General features: G+C 38.8%; 1 protein-coding gene across 2 annotated transcripts in view; it reads left to right on the top strand.

Moving 5' to 3' along the window:
- RNF2 (ring finger protein 2) overlaps window positions 1-26,571 on the top strand; it is a 43,702-nt gene extending 17,131 nt beyond the window's left edge. For both annotated transcript variants that reach the window (XM_089678821.1, XM_089678820.1), the window contains exons 3-8: window positions 5,218-5,309; window positions 5,559-5,719; window positions 9,309-9,524; window positions 15,671-15,943; window positions 17,301-17,472; window positions 24,262-26,571. In XM_089678821.1, coding sequence (XP_089534947.1) covers window positions 5,223-5,309; window positions 5,559-5,719; window positions 9,309-9,524; window positions 15,671-15,943; window positions 17,301-17,472; window positions 24,262-24,363 — 1,011 coding nt within the window. In that variant the 5' untranslated portion in view covers window positions 5,218-5,222 and the 3' untranslated portion in view covers window positions 24,364-26,571. The remainder of the gene's footprint in view (window positions 1-5,217; window positions 5,310-5,558; window positions 5,720-9,308; window positions 9,525-15,670; window positions 15,944-17,300; window positions 17,473-24,261) is intronic.
- Window positions 26,572-26,804: the final 233 nt, after the last annotated feature.

Genomic DNA, 26,804 nt, shown 5'->3' with positions numbered 1-26,804 from the left:
ATTCTGTGTGTCATAAATGGACACCCAAACCTTCGTATCGTTTACAGTAGTGGAAGCTGCTGTCTTAGCCTTTGATTTGCAGTTGCTGCACATGTAATCAGGTATCACGCCAGCCATTTATTGGCTTAACAATTTGGTTGAAAACACAAGCAAATGTGACAGTTATCATTCATAGCATGCCTTAAATGTAACTGTTTTGGGTAACAATTAAAGGTCCAGCTTGGATCAATGTACCATTGTATATGCCATACTTAAGTTGATGCCCCTGGAAGCTGGAAATCACTGAAGTAGACACCACTACTTTAGTGATCTCCTCTTGCATCCGAGTCCCATGCTGATTTGCTAGGCTGACAGGACTTTACAGGAGGTCAGCTGCTCAGCACTGGGTTTAATTCACTAAAACTGAAGAGTGCAGTGTATCTGGAGCAGCTGTGCATGGCAGCCAATCAGCTTCTAATTTCAGCTTTTTCATTTAAGCTGTGTAAAAAAAAAAGAAGCTGATTGGTTTCTGTGCAAAGCTGCACCAGATTCTGAGTGCTCCAGTTTTAGTAAAACAACCTCACTGTGTGCCTGTATTACATATGCAGGCCATAGATGGGGAGAAAACCAGCCGATTTTTCTTTAAAAAAACAAAAAATCGGTCGTTCAAGCGGCCGACGTTACCAGGAACGGTAAAAAAAATCGGCCAATTTTCATCCCGTCTACAGCCGGCAGAAAGTGTCCCTGCAGAGAGCTCCGCTATTTCTTTGACAGTTCTTTGACATTTATAGCGGTTGCAACAATGTATCTATTTGTATCCATTTCGGATACAGATGTTTTTATTCGGAAACAAATAGATACATAGTTGCAACCGCTGTAAATGTCAAAGCACTGTCAAAGAAATAGCGGAGTTCTCTGCAAGGACACTTTTTGCCGGACTAGAATTCTTCTTCATCCTCTTCTTCTTCCTCTTCTTCTTCTTCATCCTTTTCCTCTTCTTCATCTTCTTCATCCTCTTCTTCATCCTCTTTTTCTTCATCCTCTTCTTCTTCCTCTTCTTCATCCTCTTCTTCCTCTACTTCTTCCTCTTCTTCATCTTCTTCTTCCTCTTCTTCATCCTCTTCTTCTTCTTCTTCTTCATCCTCTTCTTCTTCTTCTTCCTCTTCCTCTTCTTCATCCTCTTCTTCATCTTCTGCATCCTCTTCTTCTTCATCTTCTTCATCCTCTTCTTCCTCTTCCTCTTCTTCTTCATCCTCTTCTTCTTCTTCCTCTTCTTCTTCTTCTTCTTCTTCTTCATCTTCTTCATCCTCTTCTTCTTCTTCTTCATCCTCTCCTTCATCCTCTCCTTTATCTTCTTCATCCTCTTCTTTATCTTCTTCATCCTCTTCTTCTTCTTCATCCTCTTCTTCTTCCTCTTCTTCTTCTTCTTCCTCTCCTCTCCTTCCTCTTCTTCATCCTCTTCTTCTTCATCCTCTTCTTCTTCCTCTTCCTCTTCATCCTCTTCTTCTTTTTCTTCTTCTTTTTGTCTTCCTATTGCAGGTCACTGCTCATGCACAGATTTTTTTATCGGTAAAAAGATTGGCCGATTTGCCCATAATGGCCGAGAAAATCGGCCGATCTTTTTCCAACTTTACCGATAAAAAAAATCTGCCAAAATACCGAAAAACGGCCGAACAATTAGCCCACTAACGATCCTAAAATCGGCCGATTTTATTTTCGGGCGAAAAATCGACCGATTTTCGACCCATCTATGGCCTGCAATAGTCTGTGGGTTTGGTTTACTAAAACTGGGGAGTGTAAAAATGTGTAGCTCTGCATAGAAACCAATCAGTTTCCAGGTTTTTTTTGGTCAGAGCTTAAATGAACAAGCTGAAGTTAGAAGCAGATTAGCTACCATGCACAGCTGCACCATATTTTGCACTCTCCAGTTAAATAAATCAACCCCTATATGTGTAAGTGCTGACCTAATGTAATACAATTGAACTCAATATTACAAATCAGCAACTATTATTATTATTATACAGGATTTATATAGCGCCAACAGTTTGCGCAGCACTTTACAAAAAGGTAGACATTATAGTTACAATACAATTAGTACAAGAGGAAACAGAGGGCCCTGCTTGTTAGAGCTTACAATCTTGGAGTAACTATAACAATAACATAAAAATGTTGAAAAAAAAATTTTTAAAAAATGTCCATGCATAAAACTCGGCACTTATCCCCCCTTCCTGCCCAGGCCAATTTTCAGCTTTCAGCGCTGTCGCACTTTGAATGACAATTGCACGGTCATGCAACACTGTACCCATATGAAATTTTTAGCATTTTTTTCACACAAGTAGAGCTTTCTTTTGGTGTTATTTAATTGCCGCTGGGTGTTTTATTATTGCATTATAAACAAAAAAGAGCAAAAAAATTTGAAAAAACAAGTTTTTCTTTGTTTCTGTTATAAAATTTCACAAACAGGAAATTTTTCTCCTTCACTGATGTGCGTTGATGAGTTTGCACTGATGGGCACTGATAGGCAGCCCTGATGGGCACTGATGAGGTGGCACGGATAGGCAGCACTGATGGGCATAGATAGGTGGCACTGATAGGCGGCACTGATAGCCAACACTGATGGGCACTGACAGTCATCACTGAGGAGGCACTGATAGCCAGCATTGAATGTCAGCACAGATGGGCACTGATAGTCACCACAGATGGGCACTGAAAGTCAGCACAGATGGGCACTGAAAGCCAGCACAGATGGGCACTATTGGCCACACTGATGGGGCTACACTGATCATCAGGGCACTGATGATCAGTGTAGATGTCTCCCTAAGAATTGCCACTTACCGATAACTGTAATTTCCTGTTTACATGTGCTCAGCTGTGATTGGACACAGCTGGTCACATGTAAAATGCATCTCTAATTGGCCCCCTATTTGGACACGGTGATCACAGATCGCTCATGGCATGTGCCCCAGGGGGCACACAGGGGTGTGGTTCTGGGAGGACATCCATGAACGCCCTCCAGAACTAGCCGACCGCACTATAGCCATCTTTGGGCTATAGCACGGTCGGGGAGTGGTTAACCAGTTCCCTCCCAGGCAATAGAAAAATAACAGCCAGGCGGAACTTTCATCGATCTGGGTGTGCTTCATATGACATCCTCCCAGATTGCACCTCGCGTCTGCTTGCAGGGCCACACTGTGGCGAGATCTGACACAGCCGATGACAAATCTGTGTACTAGCCCGTTGCCAGTAACATGTGACTGCTGTGACCAATCACAGCAGATCACATGACAATTGTAAACAATGGATGGCTTCCTTTCATGCCATCCATTGTATACAATTGTGTCACTAGCTGTGATTGGTCACAGTAATTACAGGGTAAAGACTGGGCCAATCACAGCCTATCTGTGTCATGTGATTAGCTGTTGCCAATCACAGCTTATCACAACAAAAACATCTGACTGAATCAATTTCATTCAGTTAAATGCTTGCTTGTAGCAATGAAATTCTTTGCTATAAGCAATCATAATGCTTAAAAAAATGCTGATCACTTCCCCAGAATAGTACAATGTTACTATGGTAACATACTACTTTGGTCACAGCGTGTTATGAAAACAAATCATTAAAAAAATAAAAAAAATTACTAAAAAATAAAAACAAAATTGAAAATGTATTATTATTATTAATAATAATAATAATAATAATAATAATAATATTTTTTTTTGTACTATCACCAGTTAGTGTCCCTGATCCCACACCAGTTATATGTATTATTACGCTGTACTGCACTGGTGACAGTATGTAAAAAAAAAAATTGTGAAAATGTTTTTTAATTTATTAATTTTACAAAAACTTCTGATATAAAATTACAACTTCAAAAACTCACCATGCCTCTTACTAAATACCTCAGACTGTCTACTTTGGAAAAAGGAGTCAATTGGGGGATATCTACTGTCCTGATATTTTTGGGCCTCAAAAAATTAGATTGGCCGTCAGTACTTCAGGATTGATTGATTTTCAGATATACCATAACTTTCCTACAGACTAAATAATAAGTACTAATTTAGGTTATTTTCACCAAAGAAATGTAGCAGCATACTTGGCCTAAATTTATGAAGAACAATTATTTATTTGCAAAATTTTATAAGTAAGAAAAACATTTTTTCGTTAATCTAGCAAAAAAATAAAAAACCCAGTGGTGATTAAATACCATGAAAAGAAAGCTCTAGTTGTGTGAACAAAATGATAAACATTTATTTTGGGTTCAGTGTTGCATGACCACACAATTGTCATTCAAAGTGTGAGAGAGCTGAAAATTGGCCTGGACAGGAAGGGGGTAAAAGTGCCCGCTATTGAAGTGGTTAATACAGGACCCAAACAGGAATTCTGTAGTATCATCCAGTAATGGTGACATTTTTATGTGGGAATGACAGTAGCAATAACCTTTTGCTCTCAAAACCAGACCGGTAGACTCAGCCAGCCATTCAGGAATTCACCGTGCATATAAATTCAAGAGACAGAGAAAGGATATAGTGCTCATTAATGCCATCACTTTGTCTCTGTACTTTTCTCTGCAATGTAAGCAGATCATAGCTGGTGGGAGGGTCCGGCAAGATGCTATATATAGCTTCCTGAAAACGTAACAGCACCCTGCTTCAATGCTTATTTCACAAGCCCTCTGCTCTGATGCAAATGGTTCTGTCTCTTGGGAGGACTTATGCAAACATCAAAATGTCTTCATGGGGGTGTCAGTCTGGATGAGTGGGCAGTCTTCTCAGGGTGCATTTGCATGTAGGCTGCATTAGTAACACCTACATGAGATGCTGAGCCTCCATGACTGAATGAACCAAAGTCCAAAGAAAGAAAGGGACAGGCCAGGGATAATCCGATTACTTAGGAAAGGGCTAGATGGTGCAGGAATCTTTCAGATAGGAAATGAGGTAGACTCTGTCTGACTTGCTGCAGCTTCTAATACATGTATGTACAATTGTGCAAGATGGAAGGTAAGCCTGTATAAAATTAGGAAGACACTTTACTCCACATGATTATACTGTCTTTATACATCAAGAGAGATACCCATGTATTGTACATTAAGCCTTCTATTTACGACTATGTTTACCTTTACTTTTTGTATGTAGATTGTAAGTGGTGTGGTGTACTTTAAGTTGTGCTGTTCTTGATTTATGGTTGAACATATGGAGTAGCTGGTCCTACCAGTAAATCAGCTTTGTATCTGAATTTCAGGCATTATGTCTCAGACAGTACAGACCAATGGAGCTCAGCCACTCAGCAAAACATGGGAGCTAAGTTTATATGAACTGCAGAGAACACCACAGGTAAAGACATTATTATTATTATTATTATTATACAGGATTTATATAGCGCCAACAGTTTGTGCAGAGCTTTACAATATAAGGGAGACAGTACAATTACAATACATTTCAGTACAAAAGGAATAGGAGGGCCCTGCCCATGGAGATTACAATCTAAATGCATTCAATTAAATCTGTGTGGAAGTGGAGGCTTTACTGTAGGTTGTGGGTTTGAATTAATATTCATATTTTGAATGCTTAATGTTTTGACAGGAAGCAATTACAGATGGGCTAGAAATTGTAGTATCCCCCAGAAGCTTGCACAGTGAGCTTATGTGTCCAATTTGCCTTGACATGCTGAAGAACACAATGACAACTAAAGAATGTCTGCACAGGTTTTGTGCCGATTGCATAATAACTGCTCTCAGAAGTGGGTAAGTAAAGCTTATTTGTAGTTGTTATTTTGCCCAGGGCTGGCAGCAGAGGCCCTATCTGATAAGGTGTTGTTTCTTCCCAGTAAAAGCTTCTTTCTATTTTATTTTAATGTATAATTTCTGTGCACCTGCAGCTGAACTTGTTGCCCTTTGTAAATGCAGCAGAATATACAAGTCACAGCTTATTTGACCTGGTTCTACAACAAACAAGTGGAGATGAAAACATGAATCATTTTATAATATAATATTAAAAGCTATCTGAGCAATGGAATTCAGAAATAACTTCCTCAGTCAGTGGATGTCAGTTGTTTCCTGTTTCAATATTTCAGTGTTGCCCTTTTAAAGTTGAATGGCTTATGTTCTTTATATTGGTCTTTCTTCATTTGTCTCATTGTTGGAGCATATAGACATTTAAGTATCAATTGTACAGTACAAGACACAGGAATTGATTCTTAGACCATGTGTTATATTCTATACTTTCAGTTGATTTGACACTGGAAAAAGCTTTACTGCAATCACCCCTAGTGTACCCATCCCCACCTACTTCATGAGACTTTTTTGTTAGTACCCTTAGGTGATGGACCACTTCTCCTGAGAAGATTTTCTATGACTATCCTCTTCTGACTCACTAGCAGTTTCCTGATATGTTACCCTTAGTGCAGGGCTATAAAACTGTGGCCCTCCAGCTGTTGCAGAAGTACAAATCCCATGAGTCATTGCAGGACTGACAGTTGAAAGCATGACTCTCAAAGGCAGAGGCATGATGGGACTTGTAGTTTCTCAACAGATCGAGGGCCGCAGTTTGACACATGTGCCTTAGTGAGTACCTTGGTAACTGTACCCGCCTTAAGGGGTGCTTGGCACTTAGCCACAAGGGAAACACTCTCTTCAAATCAGTCTCAGACCGGGTACGTGACAGTTCCCCTCCACGTAGTGACATGACTGTGAAGACCGCTAACTGCATACTTCTGGTTGTAATTTTCTGCTGATGATGCAAGCTGATTATTTATTGCCGCACCTATTGTCTGATACCTCAGAGACACAGCTACAGGAGCTCAGTTCACACCTGGGTTATTGCTGTTCCTTCACAGTGGACGTACTGAACCTCCTCATCCTCATACATTCTGTGAGTACCTCGCAAGGGAAGATCCTAACTTACCAATGGTGGACTACAGATGATTGGGAGTGGATGGTCTGGAACAAATTATGAGAATCCCACTGCAGGTCCTGAGGAAACTAAGTTCATTACAGGTTGATAGCTATTTCCTTGTTTCAGAGCAAGGTCCTACATTGATACTGTTCCAGCCTGCTGAATCGGGCTCCTTTACATATGCACAACATGCAGCCTCTATCCCATGAAGACGTTGGTTATGGAGAAACACATTGGGTGGGGCTAGGCACGTGACATCATCACGCATGCTAGCTGGGACCTGGTGGCGTGTTTTATCGTTATACGGATACTGTACAGCATCTCGTAAGTTCCTTCACTTTTATTAAAAAGAAGTGGTTTTAAACTACTGCACTATGGCACCATATTCTTTGTCCTACTTGCTTTTGTAGAGTGCATCCCACTTAGATGGCGGAGGAACATTAACTTGGATGTGTGGCTGGAGTTATGATGAAGCACATATTGCGTGAAAAGCATTAACATCATGTTCCCTACCTGTTTCAGCTGTGATATGTTTTTTCATGGATTTATATTTACAAACTTTGCTGGATTTTGTCAACCTCTTCATTTATCTGTTGAATACTTGACGACTGCAGGCCATTGGCATGATTAGGGGGCTATTTTAGTGGGCTGACGTGGAGCAGTGTTTGTTTATTATTTGTTAATTTTGTTGCTCATCCCTCGACTTATTGCTTAGGGACATTCTCTTATCTGAGAATCAATTCCTGTATCCTGTGCTGTACAATTAAGATAATATGAATTTTGATGTACCTGTAAATTCCATATTTTAGAGTAAAGTACAGGACACAGGTTGCTCCCCTCTTTACTTTGTGATCTCCTTACTGCTTGCTGAAGAGCGAGCGTGGTTATATGGATACCCTGGGGGTGGGGGGTGGTCCCAGCAAAGCTTTTGTCAGTGTCCAATCACCTGAAGGTAGCAGAATATAACCCATGGCTTAAGAATCAATTTTTGTGTGCTGTACTGTACTCCATGACAGGAATTTTGAAAATTCCTATTTTCAGAGCTGATGTCACAGTGTATTAGTAGCTCTTTCTATGTTTCCCTGTGTACAGTTTTTTACAGTGTAAGATTAGTGTGAAATGGATTTTTATTTTTAGTTTGGCTGACTATGTAATATATGTCATATAAATAATGTCTTAAAAAACAATATTAGGCATAAGACCTCATGCACAATGAAGTCTGGGGCCATACAACATAAAATTTGAGTTTATTTCCTCTGCTGGGTGCTAGGTACTCCCGACCATGGAAATAATTGGTTATATGCAGGTGTACTTTGAAACTTGTGTAAACACTCGCATACTTATGCACGTACGACCGTGGAAGTATAGTTTTTCAGCTAGGGGCATACATGTGTTCTCATGCGCGTGTTTACCCAAGTATCAGCATTTAGCTGTGAACAGACATTGCTTTTCGTAAGCAACTGTATGCAGAACCTGTGGATCCTGGACACTAGATATACTGTAATTTTACATTGTGCAGCCCTAGGCACCGATGTGCATGAGGCCTAAACTGACTTTACAGCTGATCTCCAAGCAAACATGAACTAACCAATTAATATGTATTCACTAAAATAGATTAGACCTTACTGGATAACATTTGGTTTGCTAAATTACTGAGTGTCAAAATTAATTGCAATGCTTTTTTTTTTTTCAGAAAAATTGTTTTTATTTTGTGTTCATCCTTTTTTTGCATCTTCCTGTAGCTGATTTTTTTCCAGTCTTCTTCAGCCACTTCCTGTCTACTTGCACTCACTCAAAGGTGTTCTGTACATCTTTACTCTGAAGCAATTTACTGATAGTGACTCTTTTGAATCATGTCTGCACAATGTATTGCAGTATGGCTGTTTGTAGTTTCATGTAAGGGAGTATGTGATGGGTGACAACACAGGAATACAATTTGGAGACAGTTGTTACCCCATAATAGGAAGAGCCTGAACAAAGACTTTATGGCTAGATCATTACATTACAGTACATAAAATTATAGTATAGCAAAGCTGATGTTAAAGTTAAGTGATTTAGATTTATTTAAATGTACATACATATTTTTAATAAAATAATTGCAACTGAGCCGCCTGTCAAATGCACTCAGAAAGCAATAATAACCCAACAGACGTTCTCATCCTTCCGCAGTCTAAAACAAAAAGAATTTTGGCTGGAATTAGGCAGTGAGCATTTATGCAATTATGGAGTATACAGTCAACTAAAATGTAGAGCTCACTTTTTATTTTGAAAATAATTTTAATGCTTCTGCATGTAAAATATACAAAAGGAAAAGTAATTGATCACTGCATGTAAGGAATCAGCAGCTCAGTATTCAGAGAGAAAAAAATCCTGGGATTACATCCTTTAAATGTTTATTTTATGTGCATTTTCAAACACTGGCCCATCTGTTCTCTGCAGAAATAAAGAATGTCCAACATGCCGTAAAAAATTGGTCTCTAAAAGATCATTGCGCCCAGATCCTAACTTTGATGCCCTCATCAGTAAGATCTACCCAAGCCGAGATGAATATGAAGCTCATCAGGAAAGAGTACTGGCCCGGATCAGCAAACATAACAATCAACAAGCACTGAGCCACAGTATTGAGGAAGGTCTTAAGATACAAGCAATGAACAGGTAATGCTCTAGGTAACAAAATATATCAAGATGGTAACACCTATACCAATATGTACAATAACTGCTTTATCTGCATTTGTAAAAATCATAGAAGAAAGTAAAGAAAACACCAAATCCTGTGGTTTATTCTGTGCCTTATACAGTATCTCATGGAAGTGAGCACACCCCTCACATTTTTGTAAATATTTTATTATATCTTTTCATGTGACAACACTGAAGAAATGATACTTTGCTACAATGTAAAGTAGTGAGTGTACAGCTAGTATAACAGTGTAAATTTGCTGTCCCCTCAAAATAACTCAACACACAGCCATTAATGTCTAAACCGCTGGCAACAAAAGTGAGTACACCTCTAAGTGACAATGTCCAAATTGGGCCCAAAGTGTCAATATTTTGTGTGGCCACCATTATTTTCCAGCACTGCCTTAACCCTCTTGGGCATGGAGTTCACCAGAGCTTCACAGTTTGCCACTGGAGTCCTTTTCCACTCCTTCATGACGACATCACGGAGCTGGTGGATGTTAGATACTTTGCGCTCCTCCACCTTCCATTTGAGGATGCCCTACAGATGCTCAATAGGGTTTAGGTCTGCAGACATGCTTGGCCAGTCCATCACCTTTACCCTCAGCTTCTTTAGCAAGGCAGTGGTCATCTTTGAGGTGTGTTTGGGGTCGTTATCATGTTGGAATACTGCCCTGCGGGCACAGTCTCTGAAGGGAGGGGATCATGCTCTGCTTCAGTGTGTCACAGTACATGTTGGCATACATGTTGGCATTCATGGTTCCCTCAATGAACTGTAACTCCCCAGTGCCAGCAGCACTCATGCAGCCCCAGACCATGAAACTCCCACCACCATGCTTGACTTTAGGCAAGACACTCTTGTCTTTGTACTTTTCACCTGGTTGCTGCCACACACGCTTGACACCATCTGAACCGAATAAGTTTACCTTGGTCTCATCATACCAAAGGATATGGTTCCAGTAATCCATGTCCTTAGTCTGCTTGTCTTTAGCAAACTGTTTCCGGACTTTCTTGTGCATCATCTTTAGAAGAGGCTTCCTTTTGGGACGACAGCCATGCAGACCAATTTGATGTAGTGTGCGGCATATGTTCTAAACACTGACAGGCTGACCACCCATTCCTTCAACCTCTGCAGCAATGCTGGCAGCACTCATACATCTATTTCCCAAAGACAACCTCTAGATATGTGGGGCATCCTCAAATGGAAGGTGGAGGAGTGCAAGGTCTCTAACATCCACCAAGCTCTGGTGAACTCCATGCCCAAGAGAGTTAAGGCAGTGCTGGAAAATAATGGTGGACACACAAAATATTGACACTTTGGGCCTAATTTGTAGTGTCATAATTTTGCCAGTAGAAATTGAAGGTTGCTAAATAATCTACATATATTTATTTTGCTGTACTGTACATACCCTTCCTGAAGAAAATGTGGGCTCCATCCACTGCTGGACACATGACCAGATACCTAGGTCATGATCTTTGCTGAAGAGAATAACTAGCCAACCTACCTTGATCCACTCCCATTAGTAGACATTTTTTGATCAAATGATTTGCCTTTTGCTTTTTTGTTATCCTTTATCCATGTCAGCATGTCTGTTAACAATTTAATGTATAGGTTCTTACTTTAAAGTATTTTGATCAACCGGAAAGCGGATATAAAAGATTTGTTTTTGTTTCCTGTTACCCAATGGCCATGAATACATTTGTCTTTTTTTTAGCCTTCCATATACTCAACTTTAGTTCCCACTTGGGTATTCTGTCTAGACCATTTCTGCAACAGAACATAATTAGTGTCCAATTACACTAGCCTGTTAACATGAATTAGGTACTTTTTCCAAAATCCCCAAATGGCTGACTGTATGGACTACATACTACTACTACTATGTTTATTTTTTGAAGCTGTCCATAGCTGCATAGTTATTGATTTTAAACTGTAACATTTGATTCCCCTATAACATGTATCTTTCTTCCTATTACTTAATAACTCTAAATATTTAATATAAAACAAGAGCTCACATCTAATGTCTCTTATCAGTGTTGGGGGAATAGTCATTGACACCAGTGAGGAACGTTGTGTTTTCAAGGGAAATATTATTATGGAGATGGAAGCGTTAGCTGTTCTGGCACTGATTTCTTTTATTGAACGAAAACCTCTGCTCAGATTTCAGATTGCAGATATTTTTTATTCTGCTGCTATGACTACAGAAGACTTTTCAGGCAGTCTTGTTCTCTAAAGGAAACCTGTAATGAGGCACATAGGGGTTGATCTACTAAAACTGGAGAGTGCAAAATCTGATGTAGCTTTGCATAAAAAAACAATTAGCTGCCAGGTTTCTTTGTCAAAGACTAATTGAACAATGTGAAGTTAGAAGCTGATTGCCTACCATGAACCGCTGCACCAGATCTTGAACTCTCCAGTTTTAGTAAATCAATCCCATGGTGATTTAAGGCGCTAGTTGCCTGTCTGCAATGCTTACTGTATCTACTTACTTCGTTGCTGTGAGTCACTGACCTGGAAAAGCCTGGTTATAATATGCCCGACAACACCTTGACACTCCTCACCATTTTTTTTGTGACAAAGGCTTCTTTCTTGCAACTTGAACATTTTTGGTCAAGTATTGTCATATTGTGTTCCTTGAAACAACCACACTTTTTCCAAATCAGCCTGAATTTCACCTGATGTTACTTTTGGGTATTTCTTTGTATCGAGAACAATTGTGACAGTTGTGGAAACAATCTTTCTTGGTCTACCTGACCATTGAACAGTACTAATTGGCACATTCAAGACTTTGGATATCTTTTTATATCCTTTTCCATCTTTATAAAGCTCCATTACCTTGTTACACAGATCTTTTGACAGTTCTTTACTGCTCAAAGAAACAATTGAGTACTGTCCGTGATACTTTTTTATTTGCAGCAATATACAGTTTTCAGGACAAGCTTTCGGGGTATGTTTCTTTCTTCAAGGTCCATGCAGCACCTTTCTGCTCAAACTCATTGACTATTCATACACAGACACTTATTGCAATTTAAAAAGCCACAGATGTGGGAAATTAAACTTTAATTACCATTTTAACCTGTGTGTGTCACCTTGTGTGTCTGTACTAAGGCCAAATATTCCAGGGTATGTAAACTTTTGATCAGGGCCATTTGGGTGATTTCTATTATCATTATGATTTAAAAAGTATCCAGACTACTATGGGATAATAAATGGCTTCTATATGATCACTATCCTTAAATAAAAGACAGTTGTTTGGCATGATCAGGCCATATATTTGGTCATATTTTCAAAATCAATGGCATTTTATAATTTCTGCCAGGGTATGCAAACGTTTCAGCACAACTGTATGCAGATAATGGAAACTTCAGTGTCCCTTTTGACTTCTGTTCCATCCTCTCCCTTCATTCCTTATTTGTGTTCAATCTTTTTGTTTTCCTTGTTTTCTACACTGCAAAACTCAACAGAAGTAAAGCAAAAAAAAAAAAACAAACATAAAAAGAACAGGTACAATCTAATAAAGCCAACTTAAAGTATCCTAAAACTTTATGTACATGGGTACTCTTGGTGCTTGATGCCTGGTAAATGTATCCTAAATTATCATCTTTTGGCAGATCTATAACTTCCATTCACCTCCATAGTGAGCACACTGTTACATACACACAACTGGGATAATTTTGCTGTGTGTGGGTTATACCCACCAAAGTTTGCATCTGCCAACAGATATTAAAGCAGATATACTGGGCAGTGTGTTGTATGCATTTGAAAGCCTTGTGCATAAAACCTTACAGAGATACCTGAATAGATTATTGTACATATTTAACAAGTGAATATATTTTGGGACTTTATTTGTTACAAGTGTTGCTCTCATACCTTATGGAAATATGTTCCAGAAAATATTTATTGATAGTGTGAGTCACACTTTTCTGATAATATTAAAGGGCCTCTACTGTTGTGGTTGAGTGCCAAACACTTGAAATTTCTGGGTTTGCTGTGTGTTACAGTTGATAACATAATCGGTAGAAAAGCTTGTCCCGGATAAATCATGGTGTTAGCCAGCTGCGTTTACATTGAATGTTATACAATATATACTATGTATTTTCAGTAGATTATAGATACATTAAAAAGTAATCACTGTCAAAGAAAACAATATTGAATGTTCACTATAGCCATTGAAATACCCCTTTTTCTCAGATCATTTCTCAGTTATTTATTTCTGGTCCTTGCTATGACATCAGTTTATGACGCCGGGTTGTACACACCACATTATACACATCACTATTTTCATGTTTAAAGTTTTAATTGTTTTAAAGAATTATGGTATGTAGGTAGTAAAGAATATAAAGAAACCCAATCATGATTTAGCAAGAATATTACACTTCACATTTTTATAATTGTGAAGGATTGATTATGAAAAATTTACATTTAACCGTTAGCTTCACTTGCCTTTTCTAAACCTCACTTTTAACCCTGAAAGTCAGGTATAAGAGGTTATATGAGGTCTGACAGCTTTTGCCTTGTCAGCTGCCTGAGCTCATATTGATAACACACAGGCAGGTGACAGTACAGCAATTGCTTGTGTGTTATCTGACTCTTAGCTCAATGAGCTTCAGACAAAACAAAAAAGCTAAATAAGAAATCGCCAATAGGTCATCTTGCATGGTTTTTTGCAGGTCGCTGAGTGAGTAATGTTAGCCAAAATCTTATTTTTTTTAATTTTAGAAACAGTGAGTAAGTATTTAGAATCCCTGTCTGGAAAAAAAAAAGATTTTCTCTTGCTTTTTGTCCTGCTAACAATGGTTTAACTGGAAAGGAAGCAAGAGAAAATTTGCAAGAGGGATGCAGAAAGAAATAAAAATAGGACAGGGATCTAGGCTTTCCCTACTCTTCAAAAAAGACATTTTATTTCTGTCTCTGATGCTGTTGGAATGTTCCCTTCACTTCCTGTCTGGTTAAACAGTATCAGCAGGACATGGAGTGAGGGGAAATCTCTCTAACGGAGCCGGATAAAGGTAAAAACCTGACAGGAGATCTAACCTATCCACAGTCAATACAAAGCTAACAATATTTTTGGGGTAATGTATACTTTAGGCCCAGCCACAACTGATTCATAAATATTCATGAAATGGTACCTGATCTATCTATACATAACATTCTTATTCAGCATTCTGCACATTATTTGATTTGTTTTTTATTGCTTTTAAACAACATAAAATTAAGTAAATGATTTTCTAGACAAATTTAATTATAGCGTTGCATATATCCCAGTCAAGAGTTAATGCACGGGTAATTATTTTAGGTATCTTCTGTTTTGTGCTGTGTACAGGGAAAGGAGAACATTCTAATCTGCTTACCAGTTTCTTCTTCTGGAAAATAAACAAAACCGCAGGAGAAGAACAAAATGGTAAGCCAATTTAGAATTTTCTCTTTTAATATAAAAACATTTTTTGAAAATGTAAACCATCAGTATTTTTCTATGATCTACACATGTAGTGATTGGAGATAGTGTGTGGGCATCTATTGTAAGGAAGTGTAAATGTGTAGGAATGACTGATTTATTGTATGAAAAATATAATTAGTGTGTAGTATTTTGTAATACAAATATGTGTCACAATATTTCAATTTGATTCAATACATACAGTGATCACTTTAAAAGGGTAAAGTGTTAATAATAAAAAAAGACTGACTTAACAAATTGTTGGGTCAGTTTGAGATACTTGTCCTAATATGGACACATTTAAACTGAAGACCATTAACTGTGTGAAACAAACATGGAGAAAGCCTTTTTAGTAATTAACCTAAGGCCACCTGCTTTATTTAACTCGCTTTACCATTGACTTGCTAATGAAAACATCACAAAATTTAAATATTTGATATATTTGATTTTTTTTTTTATTGTGTATTGCTAAAGTTAATTGTCCCAAGGCCTGTTCGTCTTCTGTTGTCACTGATGTCATTGCTCAGCCTGTTTCTAGAGTTACATTTGCTTGTTGCAGATCTTGGAAAGTGACTAGCTCACATGTTGTCTTCATGACAGCTTCCAGAACACTTTATTTATGGTTTGTTATAGAACATACATTGACAGATACAACACTGTTAGATTTGTGACAGCATAAATATTGCATTACAGATTACAAAGGGGGAAGAAGCAACAAGTTGAAAATGGGAGTGGAGCTGAAGATAATGCCGACAGTTCCCACTGCAGTAATGCTTCTGTACACAGTAATCAAGAAGCTGGGCCCAGCAACAAGAGGACAAAAACGTCTGATGATTCTGGTTTGGAGCTGGATGCAAATAATGAAACTGTAACAATGGATCCTGTGTTGGATGGATCCAATGAGATAGAGTTGGTCTTTAGACCTCACCCAACACTAATGGAGAAAGATGATAATGCTCAGACACGGTAAAAGAATGTCATCTGTAATTTGTGATTTAATCACTATAACTGTATAATTTAAAGTAAAACTGTACTGAGGTCACAGTCACTGAAAATGTGTTTAGAGCCCAATTGAAAGCTTCCACTTTTTTTCTTTTTATTGTCCTATAGTGCTACATGTTATGATCTTTAACTGATATTTCTCTCAGTGAAAATGCTGAATGCTGCACACTCTGACTAGCCATTGAATAGAGAGGCAGCATGCTGATGAGCTGATCTCTCTCTTCCACTAACAGCATGTTCCTTGTTAGCACACGAGAACTGCAGCATACCTGAAAGGTTCTTTTTGCTCCTTCTACCTCTCCCAGCCTGAGCTCTGCTGTACAGGGATTGCTTAAAATGGTTCTGAAGGCAGAAGGGTTTTTTTTTACCTATGCATTAAGGTAAAAAACCTTATGGGTGCAGCTCACCCCCTCAGCCCCCCTAATACTTACTTGAGCCCCATCACAATCCAACAAAGTGCAGCTCTCCCAAAACAATCACAGCCATTGAGCCAATGAAGAGGGGGTGGTGGGACTGAGCCGCACTCTGTGTGCAAGTGGACAATGTTCATTCACAGGAGTGTGGCTTGGGATCGAGCCTGCTCAAGCGCCCCTATAACAAGAGGATTGCTATTGAGGGCACTTGGCAGTGGGGAGATGCCAGGACTACCAGCGTGTGACCCAAGAAGAAGAGGATCAGGGCTGCTCTGCGCAAAACCATTGCACCGAACAGGTAAGCATAACACACTTGTTATTATTATTTTTTTTTTTCATTAAAACTTTTAGAACCACTTTAAGTTCATACCAAGTCAAATTCATGTACTTACACTGTTTGTATTTTAAAAATACTGTACATTTGCCCTCATCTTCAGGCAAAATTGTTTTGAGCATGAATGTATTTTTTTTTTTTTTTACCTTTTTATCATGTGTCCACTGATGAAAGATTTTCTTCTTTGCTTGCTCCTTTTCTGAAGTCCTTCTGATGTCTTTTATATCTGTTTGGAGTTCAGCTTTAAACACACTGTGCAACTGCTATACCAGAAAAGTAGAAGTGAAACTATGACAATGAAGGTTATTATTACCATCTGACTGAATATCTATTTATGTAACTTCAGTTGGGCTTTCAGTGAACGATATAGTATAATATAATAATATTATCGAAACTCAAATTGCTCAGGTGCTATTATGTATATATACAGTATACTCAAATTAACACCATTATCACAGGAAGACTTATGATGTGGGCCTTAGCTGTCAACTGTCACTATACACACATGCATACTGTATATCAATTAATATTTTCTAACACATAGACATCACTTTCCTATTGGCTTATCTTGAAGGTACATAAAGACTTCTGGAAATGCCACAGTTGATCATTTATCTAAATACCTTGCTGTGAGATTGGCTCTTGAAGAATTTCGGAGTAAAGGAGAGACCAACCAGATGAATCTGAATGCTGCCAGTGAAAAACAGTATACTATATACATTGCTACAGCCAATGGACAATTTACAGTGAGTATTTTGTTTTCTGTGTTTGTGTGCATGGATATTGTTTAGTGGTATTCAAAGTGGTGAGCATGATAATCTGCGACCTTGGATCTAACCAAGATCTTAATGCAAACTGAAAAAATTGAGCAGTGAATATTTCAAAACTATAATCCCACATCCTGTTAATTCTCTTGAAATGAATATTTTCAACCCTTTGGATTTTTTCACCAGATTTTAGTGGCATTTCTGCATCCTAATGGCATTCAGCTATGCTGCTTCTGTCATCCTGAGTTGTAACCAGAGAGAAATAAAATTCAGACAACCTGCTTCCTTGGGTGGTGATGCTCTCTACCTGGTGCTTGTTTCAATAATAGACACTTGTTGGTGGGCAGTTCTCGGTGGGGAGACAATCCTAATACATGCTACAATGTTTGGAACCTGTATGATCCCAGATTACCATGTGAAAAATAAACATATCACTAAATGTATCTAAAATGTGAATGCCGACACCGATTCCCAATAATATATAGGAAATTGCTGTATGAAGCTACAGTGGGGCAAAAAAGTATTTAGTCAGTCACCAATTGTGCAAGTTCTCCCACTTAAAAAGATGAGAGAGGCCTGTAATTAGCATCATAGGTAGACCTCAACTATGAGAGACAAAATATGAAAACAAATCCAGACAATCACATTGGCTGATTTGGAAAGAATGTATTTGCAAATTATGGTGGAAAATAAGTATTTGGTCAATATCAAAAGTTCATCTCAATACTTTGTTATATATCCTTTGTTGGCAATGGCAGAGGTCAAACGTTTCCTGTAAGTCTTCACAAGGTTGGCACACACTGTTGCTGGTATGTTGGCCCATTCCTCCATGCAGATCTCCTCTAGAGCAGTGATGTTTTGGGGCTGTCGCTGGGCAACATGGACTTTCTACTCCCTCCAAAGGTTTTCTATGGGGTTGAGATCTGGAGACTGGCTAGGCCACTCCAGGACCTTGAAATGCTTCTTACGAAGCCACTCCTTAGTTGCCCGGGCGGTATGTTTGGGATCATTGTCATGTTGGAAGACCCAGCCACGTTTCATCTTCAATGCCCTTGCTGATGGAAGGAGGTTTGCACTCAAAATCTCACGATACATGACCCCATTCATTCTGTCCTGTACATGGATCAGTCGTCCTGGTCCCTTTGCGGAGAAACAGCCCCAAAGCATGATGTTGCCACCCCCATGCTTCACAGTAGGTATGGTGTTCTTTGGATGCAACTCAGCATTCTCTCTCCTCCAAACACGACGAGTTGTGTTTCTACCAAACAGTTCTATTTTGGTTTCATCTGACCATATGACATTCTCCCAATCCTCTTCTGGATTATCCAAATGCTCTCTAGCAAACTTCAGACGGGCCCAGACATGTACTGGCTTAAGCAGGGGGACAAGTCTGGCACTGCAGGATCTGAGTCCCTGGCGGCGTAGTGTGTTACTGATGGTAGCCTTTGTTACGTTGGTCACAGCTCTCTTCAGGTCATTCACTTGGTCCCCCCGTGTGGTCCTGGAATTTTTGCTCACCGTTCTTGTGATCATTTTGACCCCTCGGGTGAGATCTTGCGTGGAGCCCCAGATCGAGGGAGATTATCGGTGGTCTTGTATGTCTTCCATTTTCTAATTATTGCTCCCACAGTTGATTTGTTCACACCAAGCTGCTTGCCTATTGCAGATTCAGTCTTCCCAACCTAGTGCAGGTCTACAATTTTGTTTCTGGTTTCCTTCGACAGCTCTTTGGTCTTCACCATAGTGGAGTTTGGAGTGTGACTGTTTGAGGTTGTGCACAGGTGTCTTTTATACTGATAACAAGTTCAAACAGGTGCCATTGATACAGGTAATGAGTGCAGGACAGAGGAGCCTCTTAAAGAAGAAGGTACAGGTCTGTAAGAGCCAGAAATCTTGCTTGTTTGTAGGTGACCAAATACTTATTTTCCACCATAATTTGCAAAGAAATTCTTTCCAAATCAGCCAATGTGATTGTCTGGATTTTTTTCTCATTTTGTCTCTCATAGTTGAGGTCTACCTATGATGCCAATTACAGGCCTCTCTCATCTTTTTAAGTGGGTTCATACAAAAGGCAACAGGCTCACATAACATGATCCCCTTTGCTGTGATCCCAAGCATTCTATTTTCTTTAAAGTGAACTCCTTTGCCCATGTGGGGCACAGCAACCTTCAGTCCCTGTTAGCTCAGGGTCTCTGGTCCCAGGAGAAGGCTTGACTTTCTATCAACATGATGAAATGTTGGTCAATTAAACTGCCCTCCACTCCTGTGCTGGACAAGTTCTCTGGAAGGAAAAGGGAGCAGTCTGACAGCTCCAGGGCAGTGACATGCATCAAACACCAAGGAGGAAAAAAGAAGGTTCTATAGTGCTGGAAGTTTGTCACATCTTGCAGTGGGCAGGAAATCATGTTCTGGCTCTTCCCAAAATGTGCATTCCATATGTACAGATCTACATTTAAGTATATATCATTTTGGAGAGGGTAGCCAGATGTTGATCTGGCTACCCTCTCCAAAATGATACCTTGCCTCAACCACAAGGTAGAAGGGTCTGTAGCCAAGACTAAGGATTCCTGGCAGGGAGTGACAAATGCAGTGGCGTCTCTATGGGACTGATAGTCCCCGCTTTTTCTCTTTTATAGTGTCTACCTTGGCTGATTTGAAAGACCAAATTTACAGGGTTTCCATTCATTCTAGTGGCACTATAATGGCCTTGTTATTGATATTGGTGTATGGACCTTATTTCTCTGGTTGTAGATATTCCCTGGCGCCTCTCTCTTTGTCCATACTTGCTGCCCCAGGAACCCATATATGATCCTTTACAATCACTGCATTAAATGGCCTGACCAGGGGTGGACTGACAACTCATGGGGCCCCCGGGCAATAAGGGATCATGGGGACCCTGTGTCTTTGCCCAAACTCAAAAAAGCCTATGAAAAAGGTACCAGGGGCATCTCATGGGGCCCCCTACTGACCCCGGGCCCTCGGGCAGTGCCCGAGTTTCCAAATTGTCATTCCGCCCCTGGGCCTGACTGAAAGCCAGGCCTTGAGAGATAGGTGTCTCAATCCTGCTGTTGATAGGAATAGTCAGAGCAAAAAAGCCCTGTCTCCTGCTGTCATCTTTTTTTTTACTCTTTCCCACAAGGTCATCTTTTTGTTTGCTATCTCTAAGACACGGAGAGTTTCCAAAGTGGCAGTATCCTTATCTGGTCTTGCATAAGGCAAAGTCATGCTTAGTCCAAGGCCTCCTTTCTTTCCAAAGGTGGTGTCTTCCTTTCACCTAAGAGGATATTTTCGTTTGAACATGCTGTCCTACTTCAGTTCCTCAAGGCAGATAGCTCTCTATTATATAAACATGATTCAGGATGTTTATGTTTATTTAAATACTACAGCTTCTTTCCACCTGGAAAATTCCCATTTTGTGGTCACTGTCGGGTTACAGAGAGGCTTAGTTGCCTCTGTGGCCACCATTTCTTGTTGGATTCACCAGACTTTGATTCAGGCTTATGTCATCTACACCATTATCTTCTATTTCCAGTTCTGACTCGTTTTGCTGGGGTGGTCAGATTTTCACAACCAGGCATCAGATTTTCAGGTCTTCAAGCAGCTGTCTGGTCTTCTACTCATACTTTTATCAAGTTGTACAAGGTCAATGTTGCATCTTCGGATGTGTAATTTCCTTACCTTAGGGACGGGATCCTTGTTGCAAGTTTTTTCTATTGCCCTTTCCTTTATATCAGCAGTGCAGTTGGATGTCCCATTTGTAAAAGCAGAGAAAACTATGTCTATGAAATCAAAGAGAAAAAATAATTGTTTTTTTTTTGTACTTACTGAAAAAAACTTTTCTCTTGAGTTCAAAGGACATAGCACTCTCCCTCTGTTTATGTTGGCTATAACCCCATATATGTTGGAGTGTTTCTCCTTTTTACTGCTTGTAAGATCCAACTTCAATCACGAATGGCATTGCTGACCCGATAAATGAGAAAAATGTGTCAGATCACCTAAATCTGACGATCTGCTTTAGTGAATGGAGCACTTAATGCTATGAACTGAGACAAGTACACACTAGAAGGATATACTTTGTTCATATTTCATGTCTGAGGTTTACAACCACTTTAAGGAACCTGCACACATTTGCTAGCAGTTATTAGGGCTGAAAAAAGAACCAGGTCTTCAAATTTCTATTTTACACAACTCCTGCTTGTTTTGATGCAGAGGATGGCAAAACAGCTGATTTATACAATCTTTAGGATAAGAAGCTAGATTTTCACACTAGTCTTGTATATTTTCATCAAATGAGTAGAGGTCACCTCTAAGATATGCCCCCCCCTTTTCAAACTGTACATGGTTCTCACAACCTTTTGTTGTAAGTAAAAATTTTAATTTCTTTAACTGATTCAGCTACCATTTAAAGTGTTACTAAACCCACAACAGTAAAATCAGTCTGTATATGTAGTGAAACATGCTTGGTATACTCACTGTGGGACCTAATGGGATAATCCTCCATATTGTGTAAAGGGCTGTTTGATCCTGTCTTCTCTGATCCTCCCCTTCTTCTGCTGTATCCAATCCATCTTCTGATAGTACATAGCTCTAAGAGACACTCTATACATGCTCAGTTTGGTGTGTATTGCTAGAGAGGTTTTTTTTTTTCCTTTGGGAAGGTGCATGTGATCAGCACAGGGCCAACCAGCGCTGTCCAGACAGTGTCAGGGGTTATGCAGTCTCTTAGGGCAGTCAGAGTAGACTGAAAACTCCTCCTACAAGATTAAACAGTGCTCAGTTGGACACTGGTAGAAGTTACAAGACTGCTATATACTGCTGATAAGAAAAGGTATTAAGCAGTTTATATTTACTAAAATAATTGCATTTTCATGTTCTGTGTATTGTGGGAGACCAGATATAGTAAATTCAGGGTCCTGAGTTTAGTAACACTTTATGTCCTCTTCAGAATTCCAATATCCTTTCTGCAATGTGATAATCTAAAATGTGGTATTACAGTGTCAATACTACATTATCATCTGTTTTTATCTTTTTATACATTTCAAGATTGTGCTTGCTTTTGCAACTGCCATTTTTCATTGGGTATTTCTACTAAACTAACTTTAGCAGAATTACTAAATCCTTCCTCAGCTCTGCTTGTCCAATTACATTTTATTTAATGTACTGTATAAAGGGGGCAATAATATTGCAGTGACATAGATACAAAAACCTTACTTTGTTTAGTATTACATTTTATTTAACCATTAAAGAGGAACTTCAGGCAAACAGCAAAATAAATAATAATATTTGGTGCTGGAAGTAGTCATCAAACCGCTTCAAATACTGATTTTAATCCAACTGTCTTAATAGCCACGGGCATGTCTCTAACTGCAAAAATGAATAAGCAAGCCAACATGCAGACATCAAAGATATTTGTATTCAATCATATCAGCAAAGTAAAACATTAGCAAAATCATTTATCAGTAATACACATAATCTGTCAATAGGACCAGGTACTGTTCAGTATATAAATAATAGAGACCACACCAAGATGTAATTGTCACTGGATGGCAGCAGATATCCACTCAAAGATCCTCAAAGAACAGACTGCCATCTAGTGGCAATTACATGTTATCTTGTTAGTAGTATCATAGTCTAATGTGTTAGTTTGTATTTAACCTCCCTGGCGGTATGATTATTTCCGATATTTGGTGCTGAAAGCAGTAACATTTTTTTGCATGGAAATATGTAGTTTTTTATTGTAGGCTGTAATTTTTAGGAATAACTCACTGAAATCTGTCCAAACAAGAGTCTAGTAAACATTCCGGATATGATAAAACTTGCAACACAAAATCATAAATTATAATTTAATTAATAATCATAAAAAATAATAATATATTAATAATAAATTTAATTCAATAATATAATCAAACCAAAAACACTGAAATTTGAAATACAGAGGCAAATTCGCACATTGCTGAGCAAAGTCGCAAAATCGTTTTCAGTGTCTGATGACGAATTTCCCCACGAATCATTATCACTCAATTCTGCAAGTGGTTCTAATTTACTATCACTGTTCTCTAGCTGGTCTAAAACCGCTTTTGACATAAAGGGACGCTTTTTGGACGCCATGGACTTTTCTAAGTTTCCAGGCAGAAAGAACAGTCAAAATGCAGGCAGGGCACAGGACAAAGCAGTAGGGACAAAATATATGTGAAATGCATTAAAACAGCAATGTTTTACTATATAGGAATCATTTTTTAAAAAATGACATTTTTTAAAAATGTCAAATTTGCCGCCGGTTCCGGCGCCCGTACGTCCCGACATCACAGGGACCGGAACACGGAAGCCGGATGCTGGCATCGGCCGGAGGAGATGGCCGGGGACGCTGCAGGAGACACATCACGGGAGCGAAGGACAAGGTAAGCGCTGCAGGGACTCCCTATGCAGCGCCGCATGGTAAGCCTGAGTGTAGCTCGGGGTTACCGCTCTTGGTACTGAAATTTTACCCCGAGCTACACTCGGGAATACCGCCAGGGAGGTTAATGTAAATGTAATACATTTAGGTTGATTCTTTTTGATTGGAATTTTTTTTTTTTTTATAGTTTTTGGAAAGTGCACATCATTTTCAACTCTTAAATTGTGACTCTTTCCTTATTTGCTGTTCAGTTGCCTAATATGGTGTTTTGATGATGCTGTGTATGAGCATTTTAAAATGACATAAAACATTGCTGGAAAGAAAATTACAGACTTTGATAACAAATTCAAATAACCATAAAATTTTCTTTTTAGGTTTTAAATGGCTCATTTTCCCTGGAACTGGTTAGTGAAAAGTACTGGAAGGTAAATAAACCCATGGAACTCTACTATGCACCTACTAAGGAGCACAAATAATTTGGGACTTCTCATTACAAAAGGGAGTTTTTTTCTTATCTTAAAGACAAACTCACATGTACACGTCATACTCAAGTAGCATCTCCAATCTTTGAAGGATATCTGTGAATTTATTCACGAAAACATGTAGATGGTGTTTATGAAGACGGCCCTTTGCAGCTTTTTGGAACTAAGGGATCTGTGTAATCCTGGACGTTGAGGACTGTGGTTTTACGTATTATGGATATTCTTATTTATTTAATATTTTGTCTTAATTGATGGCTGTGGATTTGTTCAAAAACAAATGTAGCACCAAAACAAGTTGAAAATGATCAGTATGTAAAGCTAGTGGTATCATATAGCTGTTAAGATACCCATAGATATTAGAAGATCTTCATCCAGTTGTTTGGACTATATGAAATCTACAAAATATGAGCTGCTGGACAAGATGTACAAATTTCTACTTAACAGCCCTTTTTCCTTATGTTGGTGCAGTTATCAGTACAGTTCTATGGCTTATAATACATTAAAGGTTGCAGTATACAAACACGTAAGTATGTATTCATAAAGCACTCCTTCACGTACTGTATCCCACCTAGCTCGATTCTCCAACTGTGGTGCTAAATCCTGTGCTGTATCTCACTTAGCGCTGTCCCCCACCTCTGGTGCTAAACCCAATTCCATAATTATACCCGCTCTTGTGTTTATATGGGAAATAGTGTGGTGTTACAGTTGCTGCTTCACTGTACTGTTGGCCAATATCCACAGGAAAACATGGTATCTTGGGGAACAAGAGGTGAAGTGGGTATCTTGCTTTATAAAGGCTCTAGAGGGTGTTGCCTGAACAAAGATGTTCTCCTTTTTGCTTGTTGTAGAAACTATCAAATATGTGTGTGGTCGGGGAGTAAGAAGATCTGTCAAAGTGTATCCAAACCCAGGAAATAAAAATAATATATTACAGTTTACAAGTTCTCAGATGCGGTGGCTGCATTTACATTTTCACCTGGAGATTCTGCTAGTGAAATACTTTCTGTCATAGAGTAACAGTGCTTGTGCACACCCTACTGTATCATGACAGCAGAAACGGGATAGGACTACTGAAACATCCTCCCCTCCTCTTCTCCATAAGATAGACAGGGTTTGTAGTCCTCAGAACAATGTCACTGTTTAAATTCAGCACAGACAAAGAGAGCATGTAGTTATCAGCTCACTAGATGCTTCAGAAGATTAAAATGTATTTTTTTTTGCACGTATCAAACAGATTTAACAAAACACAATGTTATGTTTTAACAGACCAAAAGGGAACAAACAGAAGTTCATTATCAGGGTTTACATACACTTTATGCTGAATGTTTACCTAGAGTTTTTTTGGATGAATTGCTAAAGTTTGTTTTTAAAGTGGAAGGAAAGGCTACTCATTTACTTACCTGTTAAATTATGCTTCCCCTTTGCTATGCTTTTTTTTTTTTTTTTTTTTTTTTTACTTTTTTATGTGCTACATGACTTCATAGTTTCAGGGCTAATCTGTAATGTAGAGGGTATGACAACAGTGATGAATCCCTGTAGCCGAGACAGCATCCAGCTAGCATCTATAGCTACCAGGGATGTTGAGGCAATGTCAGCTGATAGAAGGGCTCCTGCTCACTAGCTGCAGAAAGAGAGGGAAATGAGCCAGCACACCGGAGCTCTGCAGTCACATGACGACATAGGAAACATTACAAGAATAGTACTCAGAGCAAAGGAGAGGCATCATTTAACAGGTAAGTGATTGTGTAACCTTTTCTTCCATTTTAAGAGCAATGAATGTAACACATTCACATTAAAAGATCATTTCAGAAACATATTCAAGCACAATACACATACAAAGTGGAATGTACTGAAGATATTATTCAGTTGTTATTTTCTAAAGCAGTACAAATCTGCTCTTGCTTTCCTGTATTGCAGTCATAAATTAATGAAGTATTGTTAAAAAAAAGACTTGTATTGTGTCTTAATATTATTGATAATGGTCAAATGGGGATAATCTTGCTTAAAACAAAAAAGGGCATTTAACAGTGCCATTTGTAGTCGTAGTCTTGAAGGCATGTAAATGTTTGTCTCTATATTATCAGTTTGCTTTTGCCAAATATACTTGTTTTAACAAGTCTATTATAGTCAGCATAACGTGTATACTATTTGAGACATTTCAAATGTAAATAAAGTATTTTACATTTACAAATTAAATAAGAACCCTGGAGTAAATAAAAAGCATAATAATGTTTAATCAGTGTTTAACCAGTTAACATTTCTGCTTAGCTTGCAATAAGACAGGAGCCAATTTGCAGTCTAGTACTCCGCACCAATAAACACTTGGAGGGGATTTATTAAAACTGGAGCACATAGAATGTATCAGCTTCCAGGTATTATTGTAAATGTTTAAGTCAACAAGCTGGAGTTAGAAGCTGATTGGCTACTATGCACAG

Source organism: Staurois parvus, unplaced genomic scaffold (assembly GCF_062004578.1).
Source record: "Staurois parvus isolate SC_StPar_1 unplaced genomic scaffold, SC_StPar_1.0 ptg000210l, whole genome shotgun sequence".
Lineage (NCBI taxonomy): Eukaryota > Metazoa > Chordata > Amphibia > Anura > Ranidae > Staurois > Staurois parvus.
The sequence above is the reverse complement of the archived record's forward strand: the minus strand, read 5'-3'. Positions and strand labels throughout refer to the sequence as shown.